Raw genomic sequence first — 21,776 nt, 5'->3', positions numbered from 1 at the left:
TGACTTAGGGAACTTCTGTATCAACTCCATTCAGAAGTCCCCTGAGAGCATCGCTAACAGTGATTGGGACAGAGTGTAAGTAGTGGAAAAGCGACAGGGCTTTGAAATCAGGCTCACGTGGGTTCGAGTCCTAACTCCTCTACCTGCGGCTCTGGGCAAATGGCAGAGCCTGCTGCCTTATCCAGCTATTTTACCACGTGGTTTGGGGAAAGGAAATAAAATCACATATGCCAAACTTCTGCATGGTGGCTTGTTTTTAAAGGTGCTTTGTAATGGCTTCCTAATGAAACTCCTTACTTTCAAAAAGACTACAAATGCTCCCCACACCCCCTACACACACACACACACACACACACACACACACCTCATTTTGGTAGCTCAACTACCCCTCAACACTGTCTCTCTCTTTACTGTCATAGGTATTTCCTAGAAGCTGAATGGTGGGCTGGAAACCAGTGAGCACGTTCATGAACTTTTCCCACCACACACAAGAACATTCATAGAGAAACAGACTTCTTTAAATAGATCTTAGATTCAGAAAGTCCTAAGTATCATTATTGCCAAAAAGAAAAAAATTAAGTGACCACACCACATGAGGAAAATGGGGCATCCAGAAAGAGGCTGCTGGTCCTGTATATACTGGATGCTTCGTAAAAATACTGATGTCTCCTCTTCTCCCTGAGGACCAGTTAAATTACAATTTCTGGGAGTGAGCCTGGTGTTGATATTTTTTAGTTTCCCCCATGAGACAGGGAAACTGAAGGGACCCCATGAAAGAAAAAGCTGATTTTCTTTCTCTATGTCTTTTCCTACTTTTAGTCTTGCTAGGACCTGCACCCCTGCCCTACCCATGCCTAAATATGCGTCCTCCTTGCAAGGGACAGGAAGTTAATGGTTATCTTTGGAGTCTTCCAGGACACAACAATGTATCTCAGGAAGGACCACACGAAGCCATCATGTACGTACTGCAGACCACTGGCACTAGAAGGCCTGACCCCCAGACCCGCTAGCTCCAGGGAATAAGAACCTTAGGATGGACCCTGTCCTTGTTCTCACCAGTTCCTACATGCCTGGGAGGACACGTGCCGAGACCACAGTCAGTCGGTAAAAACCCCAGACTCCAGGCAAAAACGAGACTCATGCTCCTTTTCTTTTCCAAGTCTTCCAGACACTCTGGCTCTGTTGTCTTCCATAAACTCTGCTCTCACTTCCTGCCAGCTTGTGTTTGATTTCCACCTTGCATGAAAGCCAAGGACTCTCGTGGTAGACCTCTGGGTCCTCCGGCCTGGCCTGCCTGCCTCACCCAGGCGAGCATCTGTGCTACCGTAATGTCTAAGGCCTACTAAGAGCTTGTTGAAAGCCTTTGGATCCTCCCTCCCCACCACAAATGCCACTAGCTGAGATGAACGGGATTCAGGAAATACCAAAGAATGCAACTTATTGATCTCCTCGTCTTCCCCCCTCACCAACATTTGCATTTCTAAACATACTTCAAAAATGTTAAGATTCCGGGGCCCTGGGTGGCTCAGTGGGTTAAGCCTCTGGCTCAGGTCATGATCTCAGGTTCATGGGATGGAGCCCCACATCAGGCTCCTCTGCTCAGCAGGGAGCCTACTCCCCCCCCCCCCGCCTGCCTCTCTGCCTACTTGTTCTCTCTCTCTCTCTGTCAAATAAATAAAATAAAATATTAAAAAAAAATTTTAAGATTCCAACCAAGATCATCAACACAGTGACTGACCTGAGGTTGTGAAACCCAGGTTCAAAGTGTGTTAGGACTCCCACGTGGGAAGAGAGACCACCCAAGTTCCAGACTTTTCTCAGCTTGGCTCACCATCAGACAACAAGCCAGGCCCCTCCGAAGTAGCACAGAGAACCCTACCTGTTTTTCCTTGTATGTGTCTTGAAGGATCGACAAGGATGAAAAGCCACTGCCACATTTATGCCTCGTAAAGTTTGCTTCTCCAGTCCCAAACTCTAAGACTTTTTATTCTAGGTGCAAACCAAAGCAGAGAATGAATTTTAGGAAGGACAGAATGCATTATGTATTCATGGGAGCATATTAACAACATGCTAAAGTCTAAAAAAAAAAACCCTCCCATTCTCTGACTTTGCCCTGCCGGACTGAGTTCACAGATAGTGACGTCCACACTATTATTTTATAACTTGGGGTTCGCAGGACTTTTTGGAGTAACTGACTTCCTTGTTTTCTGAAAGCCCTCAATAGATGCTCTTCTCCTTGTCTGAGAAGAGGGACAGAATCATTCTGAGCAGGATTTTCACACGATCCCACAACGGGCCACACAGAACTGCCCAGTGGTGGCACACAGTATTTGTGCCCGGTGGGCAGTCATTGCAGACATCTGGGTGGAAGCTCCTAGAACAGGGCTCTGTCACCTGTGGCCCATGCTGCCTGTTTTCCTACGGCTCTCAAACTAAGAGTGGTTTTTACGTTTGTTAAATGCTGGAGGGGGGAGGGGTAGAAATCAAGATTTCATGACGTACAAATCCTATTCATTCCAATTTCAGTGTCCCTAGTTTTATTGGAAGACAGCTGCACTTGCATACCTACATTCTGCACGTGGCTGCTGTCTCTACAACAGGGAGTGGAGCGGTTCTCGTGGGCAGGATAACTGCAGAGCCTAAATTACTATATAGAACCCTTTATACAGAAAAAGTATGCTGACCCCCAACCTAACAAGCCAAGATTGCCTTTTAATCATTTTTGCAAATACGATGCTGTGATCATAACACATCCAAAAATGTTTAGGAAGAACCCACAACTATGTAGCTAAAAGTTCGTCAAAATGAGCCTTCTTAAAAACAAGTTATTAAACCTGCATTTCTTTTGGGGGGGGTGTCCTAAACCACTTAACACACAGCTGTGTTCAGTTTAAAGCATCACTGGATGTTCTACTATATTAAAAAAGAAAAGGCACATGAGTTCGCTCTTTGATTCATGGTGATGCAAAGCTCGTGGCTTCTTCCCTGTTCACAGCCCCGCCTTGAGAGAGAATCCTTTATGAAAGCCAAGCTGATAGGATTCCTTCCTTTCTCTCAGATCAGTAAGTCCACTGTACTGTAAGGGAGGCCCCCAAAGTTACCAGAGGGCAAACTGAGAGCGCATCCTTGCCGCTCACCTTCCTTCTGTGAAAGCCTGCTTGCTTATGGCACCATGTGCTATCACACCCTCCGTCTCATGTCAAAAGGAAGGCCTGGATGGGAAGCAATGCTCTCCAGCAATGGTTTCCAAATCTGTCCCCCCTCCCCCAAAAGAAATGAGGTGGTCTTTTCTCATTAGATGCATTTTTTTTTCCTCAGCCATTGAAATACCCGCACGTGTTAACCAGGCCTTTCCCTGTACTTCTGGCTTCCTTATCACACACCAGGAGAGTCCAAGCTTTGATCGTGATAGTCCACCCCCCTCAGGGCGTCTTCCCAGTGCCCTGCCCTCAGGCTTGCAGGGCAGTCTGGAAACACTAGCAGAGTGTTTCCCCTTGCACTGTCCCGGGTCTTGGCAGGACACGCAGCCGTGATCGCAGGAGAAACGCTTTTCACCAGCCCCAAATGGCCCCTTCAAGGCCTCCGCGACTCCTGGCTGGGGGTAGGGGGTCAGGTGGCATCCCCCAGGTCACCGACCTGCTCGTGCCCCTCCCGGGAATCCGCCCAGGGCTTACCCGGCCTCTGGAGGGTGGGCGGCTCCATCCGAGGGGCGGGGCAGGAGGAGGGAGGAAGGAGGAAGGGCTGTGTAGGGGCGGCCCTTCCTGCCCACAATGGTTGCCATGGCGACCAACTACCCGGGCCCAAGGGCGGCCCAAGGACGTCCGCAGCGGCCCGTGGGTGCAGAGGGAACTAGCATTAAGGGCACTAGGCACCAAGTGAAACTTCAACAATCTTTTATTCCCATACTCAGTCGGGGTTAACTCTTTCCCCGGCTAACATATCAACAGCATCCCCAACAGGATCTAGGATGGAGGTGCGGACCTAACGAAGATTGTCTCCCCAACAGGAAATTACAAAATATATATATACATCTGCATATTTCTAAAACAGTAAAATTCACCAGTGTTGCAGGGGGAAAAAAAAAATCCCCACGTGATTTCAGTCCGGCTTTGGCAGTCTGTGCTGCCTTAAAAACCTAGGAGAAAAGCATTTCCTTGCTTAAAAAAAAGTAAAAATTCCCCCTTTCTTCAATTTCCACTGCTCACTCCTAGAAACACCCAGAGAATTAACTATGAAAATAAGCCCCAGCTCATTTCCCTCTGCTGGTCTGTGAAGACTCACACAGCATTCTTCAATTTCTAGGCACTTGCAAACTGTCCTGCTTCCTTCAAGGAGGGGGGGCCTGAGGGCTCAGGAAAGGATGGAGGGAACAGATTTACTTGGCTAAGAACTGGAATGCCAGGCAGGGCATTGCGGGGGGGGGGGGGGGGGGGGGGTTGTTTGATAAAAACACCCGACACCCTTAACCTAAAGTCTAACCCACCAGGTAAAAACAAACAGCAGCCGACTGTACCAAGAGGTGCTTCTGTCCCCTGTCCCCTTCTCCCATAAGGTGACAGAAGTTGTCTCTGTATTTGACCCCCCACCCTCTCCCAAACACCGTGACAGCAGGTTTTAGGCCAAAGTCATGTTGCAAAGAGAGCCATATAGTCCCAGCCAGGGTAGAGAGCCCTGGAGGCTTCTGTCTGGGTCATGCGGTCACTCCTGGCAAATACTTTGATAGCTTCCAGAAAACTGCCCAGGTCAGAGTCACAGGTCCTTCCAGTTGATGGGCTCCTTGCCAGACTTCTGCAGCAGCTCATTGGTTTTAGAGAAATGTCTACATCCAAAGAACCCTCTGTACACCGACAATGGGGAGGGGTGGGCTGTCTGCAGCACGTGGTGGCGTTTCTGAAAGAGAAGGAGAGAAGGAATCTCCAGCAGCACATTTGGCTACGAAGGCACCATCTATGCAATGGCCACAGCCCCCGACCTTAGGACCCCACAATCCCACTGCTAAGAATGCAGTTGCTCAAGGGCCCCACGATGCGTATACCCGTAAGAAGATGCAGGTGTGAAGGGGTCCATGGCAGCATGGCCTATTATCAGGTAAAAGCTCATCCAAGTCCAGTGTTATGCAACTGGCTAAAAGGACTTTTCTGAACTTCTTACAATGGAACACCACAAGGCTACTAGAAAAATAAGGCTGAGCTACACATGCTAAGGGAGGACTAGATATATCAAGTGGAAGAAAAAAAGGTAAATTGCCTAAGTTTTTCTGGAAAAAGACCCAAACGGTATTTATAGTAGTTCCTTGAGGAAAAATAGTGGAAGGCATTTACTTTCCATTTTGCACTTTTCTGTGTAACCTGTATGGTCTACAAAACCAGCATACATGATTTTTTAAATATCAGCCATACTTTCCGAGCAGGAAAGACTGGGCCAAGTTTATTTTCTTCTTTTTTGTATTTAAATGAAAACCACCTCACAAATAATTGTTTTCACAACATCCCTGCCTTTGAACAGTTCAGTCTCGGAGGGGCCACATCTGAAGGCAGGTAGCCCAGTGTGGTGCACAACCCGGAGCCTGGAGCCAGTTGGCCTAGTTGCTTCTGATTGTCAGGCTACTCTTACAACAGCTTTCTGTCAAAGCCAACCATTTTCAGTAATAAAAGCTACACACACGCAGAGGAAGAGCTACGCAGACCATGCGCAGATGGGTGAATACTCCCGGGGACCCCTTCCTGACCTCGACACTGATCATAGCGGCTAGTTCATTCACGTCAGATCTTACTCCTACTATTCGCTTCCTCAAAACACCTGAAAAGATCTTGTTCATTCCCACAGAAACTTTACAGACAACCGCACTCACACACTCCACTGCCGTTCCCATCAAGGTTTGGGAAGGCGACATCAGAAACTCCACGCCAGCAGCCATCCGCGCCAGGCAGGCCCCTGAGCAGAGGGGACTCAGTGGGGAAACTCCTCACTGCGTACCTTACTATCCTGTTTTATTTTTTTTAATCATGTGAACCTACTACCTTAAAAAAATAAAATAAAACAAAAACCTAGGATGAAAACCAATTCCATTTAAGAGAAAATGGAGAAGTGGGACAGGCTACGGACTGGGTGGCCAGCACAGAACCCGAATACACCCACCAGGCCCCTAGGTGAGCAAGGCGAGCAGAGGCTCTGACCTCGGCCCCGCCGCCCACTGCAACTTTCTCACTTTAATACTTTATGAAGCATTAATCGAGATTCTGCAGGTAAAGTGCTGGGTGTGATGCTGGATGCAGGGAGGGGGACTCAATCCAAGTGACATGCCAGCTACTTCCTGCTGTCACACAAGCTACTGTCAGGTCACCTCACTGAACCCCTTTACCTCACTCACTGCAGCGTTTACTCGCTGACTTCTCCCTGATTCTCACTTCTGAGTCCTGTGTCTCCTAGGAGCCCCAGCCAAGGCTCGCCTTTCATATCTGCCTCCCCTGCCCCCACTTCCTGCCCCCATCTCTCCTCCTCCACCATGCTGTCCTCCATCCAACCCTCAGCTCTGGTCTGTCACAGCCTAGAAAGAAGTGACAGTGGCTCACTCCAGCAAGGGAACAGGGTCAATGGCGAGCAGCAGGACTGGTATGTTCTCAGGAGGTAAGGGGACAGGGTTTGCTGGTGGAATGGGTTTAAAGGGATGAGGGGAAGGATTCAAGGATGGCTTCTGGTTTTTCATCTCAGCACCAGGAATGTTGGTACTTCTGTAAATAAACAGAGAAGAAACAGAGGAGCACATGGGGGGTGGGGGAACAAAGGATGGTTTGGGGATGTGGGGTCCTTGCCTTCTTCATCACTTACTGCACCGCATTTAGTGAGTAGAGTCTGTTATTAATCTATGTACGTGGGAAGCGTATGCCTGTAGTACTAACTCTAGTACATCTGAAGTTGGCCCTTCGCTTTCCTCACACACAACTCATCATGCCTATAATCTGTCTGAATTTTGCTTAATTTTCAATGGGAAACACGACCCTCACTATAAGCCTTTAGGGAAAATGAATTTCACCTTGTGACATGGGTTTTCCAGGACCACATAGCAGGGATTCCTAGGATTTTCTAAACTGGTTTAAACTGTTTAAAAAACAAAACCACCATACCCTGTCAATGGCACTGCCTTTCTTCTGAGCGTAAGAGCCCCAGAGCAAAAAGACCAGGCCACTGGAGTTCTGATTTAGCCAGGATACAACCGCATCAGTGAACTGCTCCCAACCTCTCTCCTTGTGAGAATTAGCCTGATGTGCCCGGACGGTGAGGACAGCATTGAGTAAGAGAACACCTATGGACACACACCAAAGAAACAGGTTAAGAGACAAATAAGCCAAGAAAACAGAGCCTTTAACTTTAACCTCTGTAATTTCATCATCTTCTGAGTTTTTAACAGTGATTGTACCTTACATCTGTCATCAGAGTTGTTTTAAAAATACACTCCAAGGGGAATCTGGGCAGCCTAGTTGCTTGTATCCAACTCTTGATTTCGGCTCATGATTTTGGAATTGAGAGAGTGAGCCCCCCACGTTGGACTCTGTGCTCAGTGGGAGGTCTGTTTGAGGTCCTCTCTGCCTCTGCCCCTCTCCCTGTTCACTGGCTCTCTCTCAATCTTTTATCAAAGATTTTATTTATTTATTTGACAGAGACAGCGAGGGAAGGAACACAAGCAGGGGGAGTGGGAGAGGGAGAAGCAGGCTGAGCATGGAGCCTGACGCAGGGCTCGATCCCAGGACTCTGGGATCATGACCTGAGCCGAAGGCAGACACGTAACGACTGAGGAACCCAGGCGCCCCTCAAAGTAAAATTTAAAAACAGGTATGTGTATCCCATGTAACATTAAGTAACCCTAGAAGATAACAAATGGAAGCTGAAATATTTCACTGAAACAAAAATCCAACTGTAAGAAACCAGACGGTAAACATTCTTTACTTATCCTGGTTATAGTTCATTTGTAGAAAGGAAGGAAGGAAGGGTGGTGGTGGGGGGGGGGGCGGGGAGGGAAGGAGGGAGGAAAGAAAGGGAGAAAGACACACCTGTAAATAGGTATTAAACACAAAAAAACACAGCCTTATTATTGAAATGAGAAAGGTGAGGTCATCTCCTAAGTGGTCAAAGTTAGCAGTTAAATTTAAAATATTAATAAAAGGGGGCACCTGGCTGGCTCAGTCAGAGAAGCATGTGACTCCTGACCTCAGGGTTGTGAGTTCAAGCCCCCATGTTGGGCGTAAAGATTAAAAATAAATAAACTTAAAAATAAATTGGGGCACCTGGATGGTTCAATGGGTTAAAGCCTCTGCCTTGGGCTCAGGTCATGACACCAGGGTCTTGGGATCGAGCCCCGCATCGGGCTCTCTGTTCAGCAGGGAGCCTGCTTCCCTTTCTCTCTCTCTCTCTGCCTGCCTCTCTGCCTACCTGTGAACTCTGTCAGTAAAATAAATAAATAAAATCTCTTAAAAATAAATAAATAAATAAATAAACAAATAAATAAATAAATAAAATTGAGAAACAAATTTCTCTTTTGAATTATGATTAAAACATGAAAGAAAACATTGGCTAGAAAATAAAAAGGGGGATACATCTTTATTTCTGTACACGCAGCCATTTATTTCCTGTTCCTTGATAAACATAAGCCAGCAGGACAGAAGGAAAAGTGTGCTGAAATCTGTCCAAAGCACATCTCGGAGTGGTTGGCTCACCTTGCTTGGCCCACCCGGATAAATCTCCGTGACCAGGATGAACGAAACCCTCTATGTCTGTAGACAGCTCTTTATAAATGTTCTCCAAACTGAAAGCAAACCAGAAGAAAAAGAACAGGATCTTGAGCACAAGTCTGAAAATTCAGTAGCTTCCAACAGATCTGTGGATCACAGCCAGCACCACCAGCCCTTGGAGGGGAGGGCAGCATGAACCTGGAGGATTTATGAGGAAGCACCACCGTTCCTTCTGATACAACCTTGTCAAAGATCTTTGGTCTAGGGGCGCCTGGGTGGCTCAGTGGGTTAAAGCCTCTGCTTTCGGCTCAGGTCATGATCCCAGGGTCCTGGAATCGAGCCCCACATCAGGCTCTCTGCTCCGCGGAGAGCCTGCCTCCTCCTCTCTCCCCGCCTGCCTCTCCTGCCTACTTGTAATCTCTGTCTGTCAAATAAATAAATAAAATATTTAAAAAAAACAAAAACAAACAAAAAAAAAACCTTTGGTCTAGGCTCAGATATAAGAAGAGCATGCTTCAGAAGTTTTAAAAGTATCAGCCTAGAAGTTAACGACCTTTCAACTAATGCTTATGGCTTGATAAGTTTCTGCATTGGTTATAGTCACAAGGGGCATCTGTAAAATTCCCCAAAGCCGTGGGTTTTAACCACGGGTGATTCTGCCCCCCAGGGGACCTTGGGCAAGGTCTATAGACATTCCTCATTGCCATTTTACTAGTGCTCTCTGGTTCTGGAGGGGGTGGGGGATGCGGGGTCAGTGTTGTGAGCATCTAGTGGGTGAGCCCAGGCGTGCTACTCAGCATCCTGAAGCGAGCGCACAGAACAAAACCTCTCCGGCACAAAAACACAACCCCCAATGTCAACACTGACAAGACAAAGAAACCCTGCTCCAAAGGCCACACTGTAAGTCTCCCCCCCAGGTGTACCTAGAGCCTGCAAAGTACACATCCAAAAGTAATCACACTTGGACCCAAGCCATAATCATACCTGGGTGGCGGTGGAACAGGTCTTTGAACACTAAAGCAGAGCCCATGGGCTTGGTTGGGTCCATGATACGGATCCTGTCCCAGGATGACAACCTTCACCTGTGAATACCAGGTGGCAAGAAATTCAATAGTATCGCACGAGCAGGTTAAACAAACACCTGGCTGATAACCTGTACAAAGGAGCACGATGATGAGAAAGGCGGCCCGCCTCTCCCTGACCCAAACTAAGAACCCCCAGAAGGGAGTGGGTCATCATCACTGGGACCCATTACTTTCCACTGTCAAATTATCCTTCACTCCATCACCTGCTACACCTACTCCTTCTTTGATGCAAGTGGGTGAAAACAAGTCCACCTCCTTCATTTTTCAGATTACAGAAATATGCCCTTGGCCCAAGGACAACCATCCAGAAACACACAAAGTGGCTCGTTGTCTCCCACTCATCCCTACCCCCTCCTGATTCAACCCTGTAAAGTTACCTATATAATTGGGGTCATGGTACTCATCACCCTATATGTTTGTGCTTCTCACATCATGCATTTTAGGCATCCTTCGTTGCGCCTCTAGAGCAGTCACTGGTAGGCAGGTGGCTTGTTTCCTAGTTTTTTTCATCAAAAAAAGTGCCACAAATATCCTAGTATGTCTTATCTTTATGTCCTTTTTTGTTTTTATTTCTATGAAACAGATTCAGAAGAGGAGGTGCTAGTCCAAGGACAAGTGTATTTTAAATTCTCATAGACATGTACCAAACTACTTTTCTGTGAGTTGAAGCTACCAAATTCCCTACTACCCACCCATGAAGATGCCTCTTCCCCACATCCTCTGAGGGATGAAGACAATGAGGTCAAAGGGCCATGGAGAAGGTGGCAACATGCAATGAAATGTAATGAGATCAAGGTCAGGCGTAGTGTTAAGATACAGCTAGCCCTTTAATCTGCTGCCTGCCTACCTCTTCTTCACTCTCCTGCTTCTGCCCATGGTGCTCCTTCTCAGAATCCTCCCATAGCCAACATACATTACATCCTTCAAATCCCAACCTTCAGACACCAGGAACCTTTTGTGGACCTCCCTCTCGCAACCACTGGTGCTCATTCTGAACGCAGCACATTCTCCCTTATGAATCAGCCGGTCCCAGCAGGAAAGCTTTTGGGTTCTAGTCCTGAATAAGGGATGACCTTGAAGGAGCCACTTAACCTTTCCGACCTTCCATATGCTTCTCTGCAAAGAGGATCTGCTAGGCCATCAGATACTCAGAACTTTCATACTCTCTTACTCCTCCTTGTTGACACTGGGCATTGGCATTCAAAACAGGACCCACAGATCAAACAAGGCACAAACTAGGACTGAATTTAAAAGGACTTAAGTCCGGGAATACCTGGGTGGTTCAGTTGATAAGCGTCTGCCTTCAGCTTGGGTCATGATCCCAGCATCCTGGGATCGAGCCCCGAATCGGGCTCCCTGCTCAGCGGGAAGCCTGCTTCTCCTTCTCCCACCCCCCTGCTTGTGTTCCCTTTCTCGCTGGGGCTCTGTCAAATAAATAAAAAATCTTTAAAAAGGAAAAAAAAAAAAAAAAAAAAGGACTTAAATCTCTTTGACTTTATAAAACCAAGAGCTATATTCAAAGTTCTTGCTCGGAAGTGAAAAATGGTCAAGTCTGCAAAGTTTTAGGTATGGCAGCTTTATCCACAGGGGTCATTCACCTACTTCACTTCCATTTGGTTTAACAGACACGGTATGAAATCACAGGATTCCTGCCTTCAGCTTACAAAATGGGGGAGAGAAAGGGATAAGATCAGAATGGTAGTGGCTTCAAGCAACAGGCTTCAAGGGAGTTGCCATCGATGGATCTAGTTGGGTTTTCAACAGAGAAAACTGTCACACTTGCCAACTCTTTAAGTAGGAGAGTTGGGGGTGAAGAGGAGGCTGGAAGGTCGAACAGGGCTATTTTCATGTTCAGCTTCCATCGTTCATACAGTGACTGAAAGCCGTAAACCAGTTTCTGAGGAGACTGAAGAGACAGACCAGCTGGTCAGCAGCCTGTACACAGAATGAACCAGAGCAAAGGAATGCTAACAGAATAGTAAGACGGATGCGCCAGAAGTCAAGAGCTTGAAAGCATCAACTATAAAAGACAGCATGGGTCACACAGAAATACTGAGCTGCAAGTGAAAGGGGGGGGGGGGGGCTGTGCTAACCAGTTGCAAAAGACCTCAATGCTTCATGCCTGTTTCCTCAACACCACCCTAAGACCCCACGTTGGCATGTAGTTGGTTCAGGATTAAATACAAAAAACTAGAGCATACAGACACAGGTCTACATACACTCTTTTTTTTTTTTTTTTTTTTTTTTTTGGCTGCATGGCCACACATACTCAAAGTTAGATAGCTAACAGGCTAAATATTTCGGTATTTTTTTATTACCCCAGCAGGGACAGGCACTTGCGGGGTGTGTGTGTGCGCGCGCACGCGCGCAAGTAATTAACAATTGCATACTATTTGACTCCCATGCCTCTTTTACTTACACTCACCAACCACAGGTACTTACATGTCTTATGTCACACATCTGGGTCCACGTGAAGACTTGGTGTGGGGGTGGATAAACAGTGTAATGTTTTCTTTCTTCCGCGACAAATCCCATTAGCTGACGGTAAAGACAAATCAGATTTCCAATCAGACTCACCGCCAAGTTTAAGAATTCAGTAAGGAGGCTTCCAGTGGAGGCTAACTGAAGAAACACTATTTAACTCTCTGCCACGTTGTATAGGCATATTCTTTTGAGAAACAAAAACTAGACTTGCAGGTCGCCAAAGAGATCCCCAGTCTGCTTTGGCACCCTTCCCCTTTGTTTGGACCAGGTCTACGTAGACTGGCCTCTCTGCTCTCACTTACTATTGGTGTCAGCCCCTCCCTCTTTTTGTAAAGGATGCACCGGGTTTCACAGTCTGGTTTGCGGTTTTACCGTGCAGCTCTTTCCTGGAGAGCAGACCCGCTGAACGGTTTACAAGGAGCCATGCCATCTTACAGCCTTTTTTAAAAACTTCAATAAAGCCTCAGTAGGCAAAACACCGTGGCTGTTATTTTACTATTTTACCGGGAAAAGGACGTTAAGGGAGGGAATACGGGAGCCTACAAACGTGGACTCTGCAGGCTATCCTAGCAAGACCAAAGGGCCCGCAGCCTCCAGGTTTACCTTGATGAAATACGGTTTCCCGAACTCCGCGCTGAGCGGTTTCTTCCAACTCTCACCGAAACCCACTGGCACGTTGCGCGCGGCGAGTCTGAGCAGGGCGGCGGCCTTGTTTCTCTGGATACGGATCAACTGCTCGGGGCTCAGCGGCGAGGAGGGCGGCGTGCTGGGGTCCTCCTGCCCGGCCCGGGCCTTCTTGGGGGGACTTGCCTGCAAGTGGTCCCCGCAGAGGCGGGTCACGAGCTGCAGCGGGCCACGCCCAGGCGCCCGCAGATGCCGCCCCCAACCCCACGGCCCATGGCGGAGCAAGCCCATTTGCGGGGCTCCAGCCCCCACCGGGCAAGTCGCAGCAAAACCGAACTCTGGGAGTCGGGTCCGGGAAGGCTGACTGCTGCCCCCAGTACTGAGTTTGGTATTAAGATGCGGCTGCGAGAGGGGTTTGGTGAGCTAGGTCCGCGACGTCTCCCGCGGCGCTGGCGGGAAGGGAGGCCCTGACCCCGGCGCCCGCCCCCTGCGTCCCCACGTGGTCTTTTCGCGGCAAAACCCTCCCGTGGTGAGTCCCGCCTCTCTCCCCTCTTGATTGGACGGCGAACCGAGCAAGGAGGCTCCCTCGCCTCTGATTGGCGCCGCGGGCCCCGAGGTCCATCCCCATTGGCTGGCCCCTCAGAATGGCCGCCGACAGGGGACAGCACGGGCTGTTTTGAACACGTGCAGTCTGCTTTGAACACAGGGACCCAGCTTACCGAGTCGGTGGCGCGTCCCTGCAACCCCTCGGCCAAGCGGGGCCCGTCGCCCTCCTCCCCGTCCCTTGCCCCCGGTGCCCGGTCCCCGTCGCGCCTCACCGCCGCATCCCCGCTTTCCTCAGCCACCGCCGCCACGCCGGTCCCCGGGTCGGCCGGCTCGGGACTGCGGGCACGTCGCTTCCCGGCGGGGGTGGGAGAAAAAAAGGAGTAGAGGGTCTTCTGGCCGATCATCCCGGAGCCGAGGAGAGCGGCCGCACGCCGCTCGGAGAACCAGCCGTCTGAGCCAGCTGCGGCGATCCGAAATTGGCGCCAAACGGCTCGCGCATGCTCCGACCGGGGCGGGGAGGGGGAACGGGGGGCGGCGAGGGGCCTAGTGCGCCTGTGCCAGAGGGGCTGCTGCGAGAGGCCCCTGGGACCAAGTAGGGCTTGAAAGCGTCAGGTGGTAGGCGGGGTCCTTGGGTGCGCCCGCTCCGGAGTTTACTCTTTCATTCATAGTACTCAGCCATCACACCCCTGCCTTGGGGCTCGTCCCTCTGCCTCTGCCGCGGGGAAAAGGAGAAAAAAAAAAAGCACCTGCCCCGAGGAGTAGTCGTGGGAGTGAAATTAGCATTAAAACAGTCCTTTGCTTTGCTCTCAGGTACAGGTCCTCATCCTGTTTTCACAAAACTTATTTTACTGACAGCAAGCTAGAGCCAGGTGCGGTCGTGCGTTTTGCCTAACCTGTAAGGTCTGGGGGAGACTTTAATTGAGGTCTTGAAGATTAAACTCCAAACTCCGCATCCTCTTCAAGGCACCACCGCCCCCCACACACACCCGCCGTCCTTCTTGTTCCGCGTTCCCTCCCCACATCCCAACCGACAATGGGTCCTCTTGGTTCTATCTGCAAAATAAACCCCAGATTCGACGGCCGCTCTTCATCACCTAGCTACACTCCCTGGCTGCTCTCCTCTTTATTCAGAGGGATCTTTTTTTTTTTTTTTTTTTTTTTTAAAGATTTTATTTATTTATTTGACAGAGAGATCACAAGCAGGCAGAGAGGCAGGCAGAGAGAGAGAGGAGGAAGCAGGCTCCCCTAGAGAGCAGAGAGCCCGATGCGGGGCTCGATCCCAGGACTCCGAGATCACGACCTGAGCCGAAGGCAGCGGCTTAACCCACTGAGCCACCCAGGCGCCCCCAGAGGGATCTTTTTGAGATGGAAATTATGTCGTGGTAATCCCGGCGTAACAATTCTCCCTACGGTTTCCAAATTTTAGAATAAACCCGTTTCTTACCCGGCTGGCAGAGCTGTTTCCCTCTAACCGAAGCCCCTACTACTGTGAGGTGACTGCCATCGCCAGCTTTCCCTTGTGTGGCCTGTACTCTCTTGCACGGGCTGTCTCCCTACCTGGTAAGCTTTGGGTCTCAACTCAGGTCCCTTCCTCTTGATAAGGGAACAAAGCAAGCTGAGGACGGAGCAGAAGAGGATACCCTGCCCCTCCCCTCCCTGGTTGGGACCTGTGTGACATTCTTCCACGAATCTCCCATCTTATGTTAAATACCTTGCTAGAGGGGGGAAAACAACCTTAACCTGACAATGGCAAAGGCCTCAAAGCCCCAGGTATCTTGTAGGTTCTCTTTAGTGTATGAAAGTTCTGTTGAAACCTTTTTCCTTACCTCCCCCAATCCCATTGTATATAACCTGCCCCCACCTCACAACCCTGGGGCAGCAGTTCTTTCTGCTCGAGGGACCCCGTGCTTTAATAAACCATCACTTTGCACCACAGATGTCTCAAGAATTCTTTCTTGGTCCTCCAGCTCTGCACTCCACCCCACTGAACCTCACCTATATTCTAAACCTTCATCACTCTGGAAGGCCTTCCCCTCTGCCCCCACGTTCTAGCTGGTCACTCCATAGCTTCTGCGCTATCTTAAATTATCTTATGCATTCTTTGCTTGTTTATTTGTCTCCATCTCCAAAATTTAACCCTGCTGGGGGCAGGTGATGTGGGAAAGAAAGGCAGAAAATTAAATGTCCTTATAACAGGCAGCCCACTGACAAATACTTGAGGCAGGCAGAGTATAATGTCCTTCCTGGAAGCTCCTAGTGTTCTCAATGCCTTGCTAGAGGGAAAAGCAACCTTAGTTTGACAATGGCCAGGCCTCCGGTGACCTGTGAGTCTTATTTAGTATATGAAAATGCTTTTGGAACTTCCCTTATCTTTACTTCCCCCACTTGCAAAGTGTATAGTCAGTTGCTCCTCACAGTCCCGGGGCTCTGGGGAGCAGAAGGCAGCAGTAGCTAATTTCGCCTGTGGGTCCAGTCTTCGTGCCTTAACAAAACTATTATTTTGCACCCAACATGTCTCAAGAATTCTTTCTTGGCTCTTGGCTCGGGACCCCAACTAACCTCATCTATATTCCAAAAAACGACATCACAGGGACTTTATCCCTTATTACTATCATGTTTCAGTGCCTAGGGCAAGGAGCCTGATATGTTAGGGGAGAAGCTCATAACTCAAATCAGGGTGCCTGGGTGGCTCAGTGGGTTAAGCCTCTGCCTTTGGCTCAGGTCATGATCTCATGGTCCTGGGATTGAGTCCCGCATCGGGCTCTCTGCTCAGCAGGGAGCCTGTTTCCTCCTCTCTCTCTCTCTCTACCTACCTGTGATCTCTCTCTGTCAAATAAATAAATAAAATCTTTAAAAAAAAGAGAAACAAATAAACTTACATATCTTCCTATTTAAAACAAACAAAAACCTCAAAATCATGTACCCTTCCAGCCACTTTGAAATACATCTCAGTTTGGATACAAAGTGAAACACAACACTTAACATGTGCCCCTGCAATCCCACTCCTAGGTGTTCACCCAAGTGCAATTAAAATCTGCATTCAGAAAAGCTTATACCGGAATGGATACAGTGACTTCATTTGTAATTGCAGGGAGCTAGAAACAACTCAAAGGCCCCTCAGCTGGGGTGGGGTGATGGGGTGAACAAATCATAGGGTATCCATACCACACAATGCTACTGAGCCATAAAAGAAACAACCAAAACAAACAAGGGTACATCCTAAAAGCATTAAGCTGAATGAATGGCCAGACACCAAAGGCTATCTGTTTATGATTTCATTCATAAGAAATTCTAGAAAAGAGGCACCTGGGTGACTCAGTAGGTTAAGTGTCTGCCTTACACTCAGGTCATGAACTTGGGGTCCTGGCATCCAGCCACACATCCGGCTTCCTATCAGCAGGGAGCCTGCTTCTCCCTCTGCCTGCTGTTCCCCCTGCTTGTGCTCTCTCTCTCTCTCTCTCTCTCTCAAATAAATAAAATCTTTTTTTTTTTTTTTTTTTTTTTAAATTCTGGAAAAGACAGAAGTATAAGGACTGGAAACTGCCGGTTGCCAGGGGCGGGGCGGCGGGGGCGGGGGGCTGTGGCATCGGACAAGGGCGAGTTTCTAACCAAGAGGCTTGGGAGAATTTTGTGGGGTGACACAACCGTTCTGGATCTTGATTGTGGTGGTGGTCACACAACTCTGTACTTTGGCCAAAATCTGCGGAACTGTGCACTAAGAATTCGGGACCTCCCAAATCCCACGGAGCTTTCATTGCACTGGGGGAGACAGAGAATCATCAAAAGTGAGGAGCGATGACAGAAGCTGACATTTATTTGGAACGCAGAAGCATTCCTCATGGGTCCCGTCATCTAATCCTCACAGGGCTCTCGCGGCGAAGGTTTCATAGCCCTCACTGTGCAGGTGAAGCTACAAGCGACCTGCAGGAACCACACAGCCAGAGTGGTGGAGACAAATGCGGAAGCCATGGGGTCGTGCTCCCACCAGGCGGCCCACCTCCCAGTCTGGACGCCCACAGAATCCCCAGGCGGAGGCGACAGCGAACAACAGCCCCCAAACCACAGAGGATCCTCCTAGGCCAGGGACCGAGCAACTGGGCAGAAAACCCTCAGGGCCTGCAGCGCGTCCAGGAGGCCAACAGGTGGCGCTAGGGAGCAGCTCATCACACTGCTTCCGCCTAAGTGCCTACATTTCCCAGCGGGCCCCGGAAATCTACCCGGAAGTGACTTTACGGCCCCGGTGTTGTCTTTTTCCCGCCGGCCCCGCCTCTGGTGTTTGCAGGGTCCGGGGGCGGCGCTGCTGCTGTCTGGGGTGTCAGAGCCCCCCACCCCGCCCCGAACGTCGTCACAGTTCTTATTTTCTATCGGAGTTTGGTGTGCGTATGACCACGTGTAACTGTTTTGCGTTCAGATTCTGAGTCCTGGCCATTTGAAGATCACTATACTTACTTTACCTAAGAGGATACTGGCGTGGGAGGCTGGTCGGTAGTGAGGGAAAAGGAGACCGGGAATCTCCTCTGGGTGACTTTGGGCAAACCCCCTTCCCTTCTCCAGGAGTGCCAGGCTGGGCTTTCTTGAAAAGGTCAGGTGCTTGGGGATGGAATGCAGGCATTTGGGGTTTTGCAAGCCTGCGGGCTGATTGTGATGCATAGCCAGGTGTGGGGGGACCCAGGACATCCGGAGGGTCCCTTCAGACTTCAACATACTCTGCTTCCTTTCTAGGATATGGTGTTAAAAGTGGGAACTTGAAAACACCGAGGAGAATTCTGTAGGACCATTTGGCCAACAAGCCAAACTTTTAAGCATCTGGGCCAGAGTCTGGCCCATCTCTCTCTGCCCTGCCGCTGGCTCCCATATCTTTGCTTTGTGGAGACAGAATGGACAGATTCCTGGTGAAGGGGGCATTAGGGGGCCTTTTGGGAAAGAGGGAGCGAGAGGAGAGCAGAGAAGGCCCAGCAGGGCTGAGAGGAGACAAGGAGAGCAGCAGGAAAAGGTCCAGGACAGAAACCCCGGGGAATGCAGGCCACTCGGCCGGCCCCAGCTGGCGGCACATCCGAGCCGAGGGCCTGAGTTGTGATTACACAGTCCTGTTTGGCAAAACCGAAGCAGACAAGATTTTCCAGAAGCTGGAGCAAGAAGTGGAGTATTTTACAGGTAAGCCGAGGACTTGCAGGGTGTGTGTGTTGAAGACTTGTTTTGAAAAAAACTAGTGCTTTGTGTTGGGAGAAATCTGAACTCAGGAGCCATTAATTGCTGGTGACTTCATTAACTGATTCAACACATACTCTCTGGGCATCTCTGCTCCAGGCACCATGATGGGCACTTGGCATACAAACTGGAGAAAAGATTGCCTGCCTACCAGGAGCTGACAGACTCGAGAGTGATTTGCCACCTGGCTGACATTAGAATCAGCTGGGAAAGTTAAAAAAACAAAAAAGATGCTGGGTTCTATGCGAGACCAGCTGAATCGGAGTAGCTGGGCGGTGGGGGGAGGGGTGTACAGCCTGGGCATCAGTGTTTTTAGAAAGCCTCCAGGTGACTGTAAAGTGCATCTGGTCTAGTAGAAGAGACAGCAGATAACCAGGTAATTCCCCCACAGGGGGGTTCTTGGCATCATCACCAACCCCCCCCCCACCTCCTCCCTGAGTTGAGGCCGAGTTGAGGCCGGGGGCGGGGAGGGGGAGACCTTGTTGCTTCTGAGAACTGGGATCGCCTGACCCCTCCCCACCAGTCAGTAGTTGTTCCCAGGTGCTGCTGATGCTGTTGGTCCTGTTGGTCCAGGAACACACATGGAGAACTCCTGCAAGGTGGCAGAGCACGAGGAGGCAGAGAAAAAGGCCATGGAAGGGGCACCTGGGTGGCTCAGTGGGTTAAGCCTCTGCCTTCAGCTCAGGTCATGGTCTCAGGGTCCTGGAATCCAGCCCTGCATCGGGCTCTCTGTAGAGAGGGAAGCCCTCTCTCTCTCTCTGCCTGCCTCTCTGCCTACTTGTGATCTCTCTGTCAAATAAATAAATAAAATCTTTTACAAAGATAAAGCCCACAGAAGACCCCTCCCAGCCTGCAGCCTTCACTGTTTCACTTCATCTCTTGGGGACCCCACACCCTTAGTCCCCACGGTTGGCAGAATCACCCTAGCGTGTAGCCTGACTTCAGCTTGCTTGCATTTCAGCCTCTTATTAGTAAGTCTCTCCTGGAGTTAAGACAATTAAGGCATGTTGTTTTAAAAAAAAAAAAAAATTGGACGAGAGCATGTTTCTCTAAGTGTAGGACAAGATCACTGTCTTCCGTGAACATTTTGGGCAAGCCACAGTGATTTTTGTCTTCGGTCAGAAAGTGAAATATTAATCCTTTTTCAGTTTCCACTCGATCCTGAATCTTCAGGGAGCAAGCATGTGGGCTCCTCACCCGCCTGCTCTTCTGAGCTGTCCTGTTTTATCTTCGCAGGTGCACTAGCCAGGGTCCAGGTGTTCGGGAAGTGGCACAGTGTGCCCAGGAAGCAAGCCACCTATGGCAACGCGGGGCTGACCTACACGTTCTCGGGCCTCACTCTGTCTCCAAAGCCCTGGATCCCAGTTCTAGAGCACGTCCGGGATCGTGTTTCTCTGGTGACAGGAGAGACCTTCAACTTTGTGCTTGTCAACAGGTGACTTTCTGGGGTTTTTTTCCTTTTCCTTTTTAGGGTACTGGACTAAATTGTATAAATCTGCTTCTTCCGAGGGCAGGAGTTTAAGATTCCATCTTTTTTTTTTTTTTTTTTTTTTAATTTAAATTCAGGTAGCCCACACAGAGTACAACCTTAGTTTCAGAGGTAGAGGTCAGTGATTAGTCAGTTGCGTAGAACACCCAGTGCTCATCAGATCACGTGCCCTCCTTCATGCCCGACCCCCGGGCCCCCTCCCCTCCAGCAGCCCTCAGTTTGTTCCCTAGAGTTAAGACCCACCATATTTTATTCATTTGTACAACAGATACCTCAGTGCAGCAAGGATGTGGCCAGGACAGCATCTGCTGTTAGGTCCTTACGGAGCCCAGGCCTCAGTGGGAAGTTGAGAGGTGATTCTCTTGTGAACAAACCGCTGAACAAGATCATTTCAGATGTTATTAAGTGTCTTGAAGAAAATTAAACAGGCTGATTTATGGTTTGAGGGCAGGGTTTCGCACCAGCAACGCTCCGATGTTTTGGGCCAGATAATTCTGTTGTCGGGGCCATCCTGTGCTTTGTGGGATGTGAGCAGCCTTCCCCGGTTTCCACCTGCTGGATGCCAGCAGCATCCCCTCCCCGTCACAGCCACCAGAATGTCTCCAGACACTGCTGAGCATCCACTGGGGGAGAGAACCGCCCTGCTTTCCAACCCTGAGTTCAGGGGAAGGTGGTTAGCGGAGGGCTCCCTGAAGTGCTGACGTTGGAGCTGTAGACTACATGGAGAGAGGGAACAAGACACACAGACATCCTGAGGAAGAGCAGAGGGGGCTTGGAGCGTGTATGGAGCGGAAAGCCCACCGAGACTGCTGGAGCAGCAAATGAGGGGAGGGAGAGAGGGCTATTGTGAGCTCAGAGATGGGCAGGGGCCAAACTGGCAAGGACTCAGGGTTTTTTTATTCTAAGTGTGGGGAGAAATCATTTAAAGGTTTACATACATGAACCGGGAAAACCCCAAGATGAGTTTTCGGCTGCTTTTGGTGAGTTACATTTTAAAGCACACGATTGAACACGAACAGATTGAGTGGGAATGCTTCAGGCTTGGCTCATCTGCAGACCCAGAGGAGGCCCTCTAGCCGCTGCAGAACCACAGCAGGAGCCGCTCGCGGCACCTGTCACACGGTAGGAAAATGAGGATTCTGCCCTGTTGGCACGTTCTAGGAAAGGGCTGTTTTGTAAACTGGGCCTGTGTTGTCACTGCAGGTACAAGGATGGCCATGACCACATCGGGGAGCACAGAGATGATGAACGAGAACTGGCTCCCGGGAGCCCCATAGCCTCTGTCTCCTTCGGGGCCTGCAGAGACTTCTTCTTCCGGCATAAGGATTCCCGGGGGAAAAAGCCCACCCGGAAGGTAGAGGTGGTCCGGCTTCAGCTGGCCCACGGGAGTTTGCTCATGATGAACCACCCGACCAACACTCACTGGTACCACAGTCTCCCCATACGAAAGAAGATTCTAGCTCCACGGGTCAATCTGACATTTCGCAAAATTCTGTCCGCTAAAAAGTAAAAACTTTGTCGGTGGTTTGTACTTCTCTTTTCTCCTTCCCTCTCTACTCCAAGAGGGAGATGGCATCTCTTTTCCCAGCAGGGAACATAGGAAAGGCTTCATCC

At 49.6% G+C, this 21,776-nt stretch overlaps 2 protein-coding genes across 2 annotated transcripts; one reads left to right on the top strand and one right to left on the bottom strand.

Annotated features, from left to right (window-relative positions):
• Nucleotides 1-4,448: 4,448 nt before the first annotated feature.
• Nucleotides 4,449-13,900, bottom strand: LOC111156546 (uracil DNA glycosylase). The gene is made up of 7 exons (XM_022517513.1): nt 13,738-13,900; nt 12,899-13,105; nt 12,254-12,349; nt 9,711-9,808; nt 8,712-8,800; nt 7,125-7,303; nt 4,449-4,890 (listed from the first exon to the last, which is right to left on the bottom strand). Exons 1-7 carry the CDS (start codon nt 13,867-13,869, stop codon nt 4,750-4,752), a joined length of 942 nt encoding a protein of 313 aa, XP_022373221.1. The 5' UTR covers nt 13,870-13,900; the 3' UTR covers nt 4,449-4,749.
• A 3,859-nt stretch (nt 13,901-17,759) lies between these two features.
• On the top strand, nt 17,760-21,693 carry LOC111156371 (alkB homolog 2, alpha-ketoglutarate dependent dioxygenase). The gene is made up of 4 exons (XM_022517199.1): nt 17,760-17,946; nt 18,188-18,619; nt 19,910-20,108; nt 21,366-21,693. The coding sequence occupies exons 2-4, from the start codon at nt 18,343-18,345 to the stop codon at nt 21,670-21,672; spliced, it is 783 nt and encodes a 260-aa protein (XP_022372907.1). The 5' UTR covers nt 17,760-17,946; nt 18,188-18,342; the 3' UTR covers nt 21,673-21,693.
• The last annotated feature ends 83 nt before the right edge of the window (nt 21,694-21,776 follow it).

Source organism: Enhydra lutris, unplaced genomic scaffold (genome assembly GCF_002288905.1).
Source record: "Enhydra lutris kenyoni isolate GAN:26980312 unplaced genomic scaffold, ASM228890v2 scaffoldscaffold46, whole genome shotgun sequence".
NCBI lineage: Eukaryota > Metazoa > Chordata > Mammalia > Carnivora > Mustelidae > Enhydra > Enhydra lutris.
Note: the sequence above shows the minus strand (reverse complement) of the source record. Positions and strands in the feature narration are given on the sequence as shown.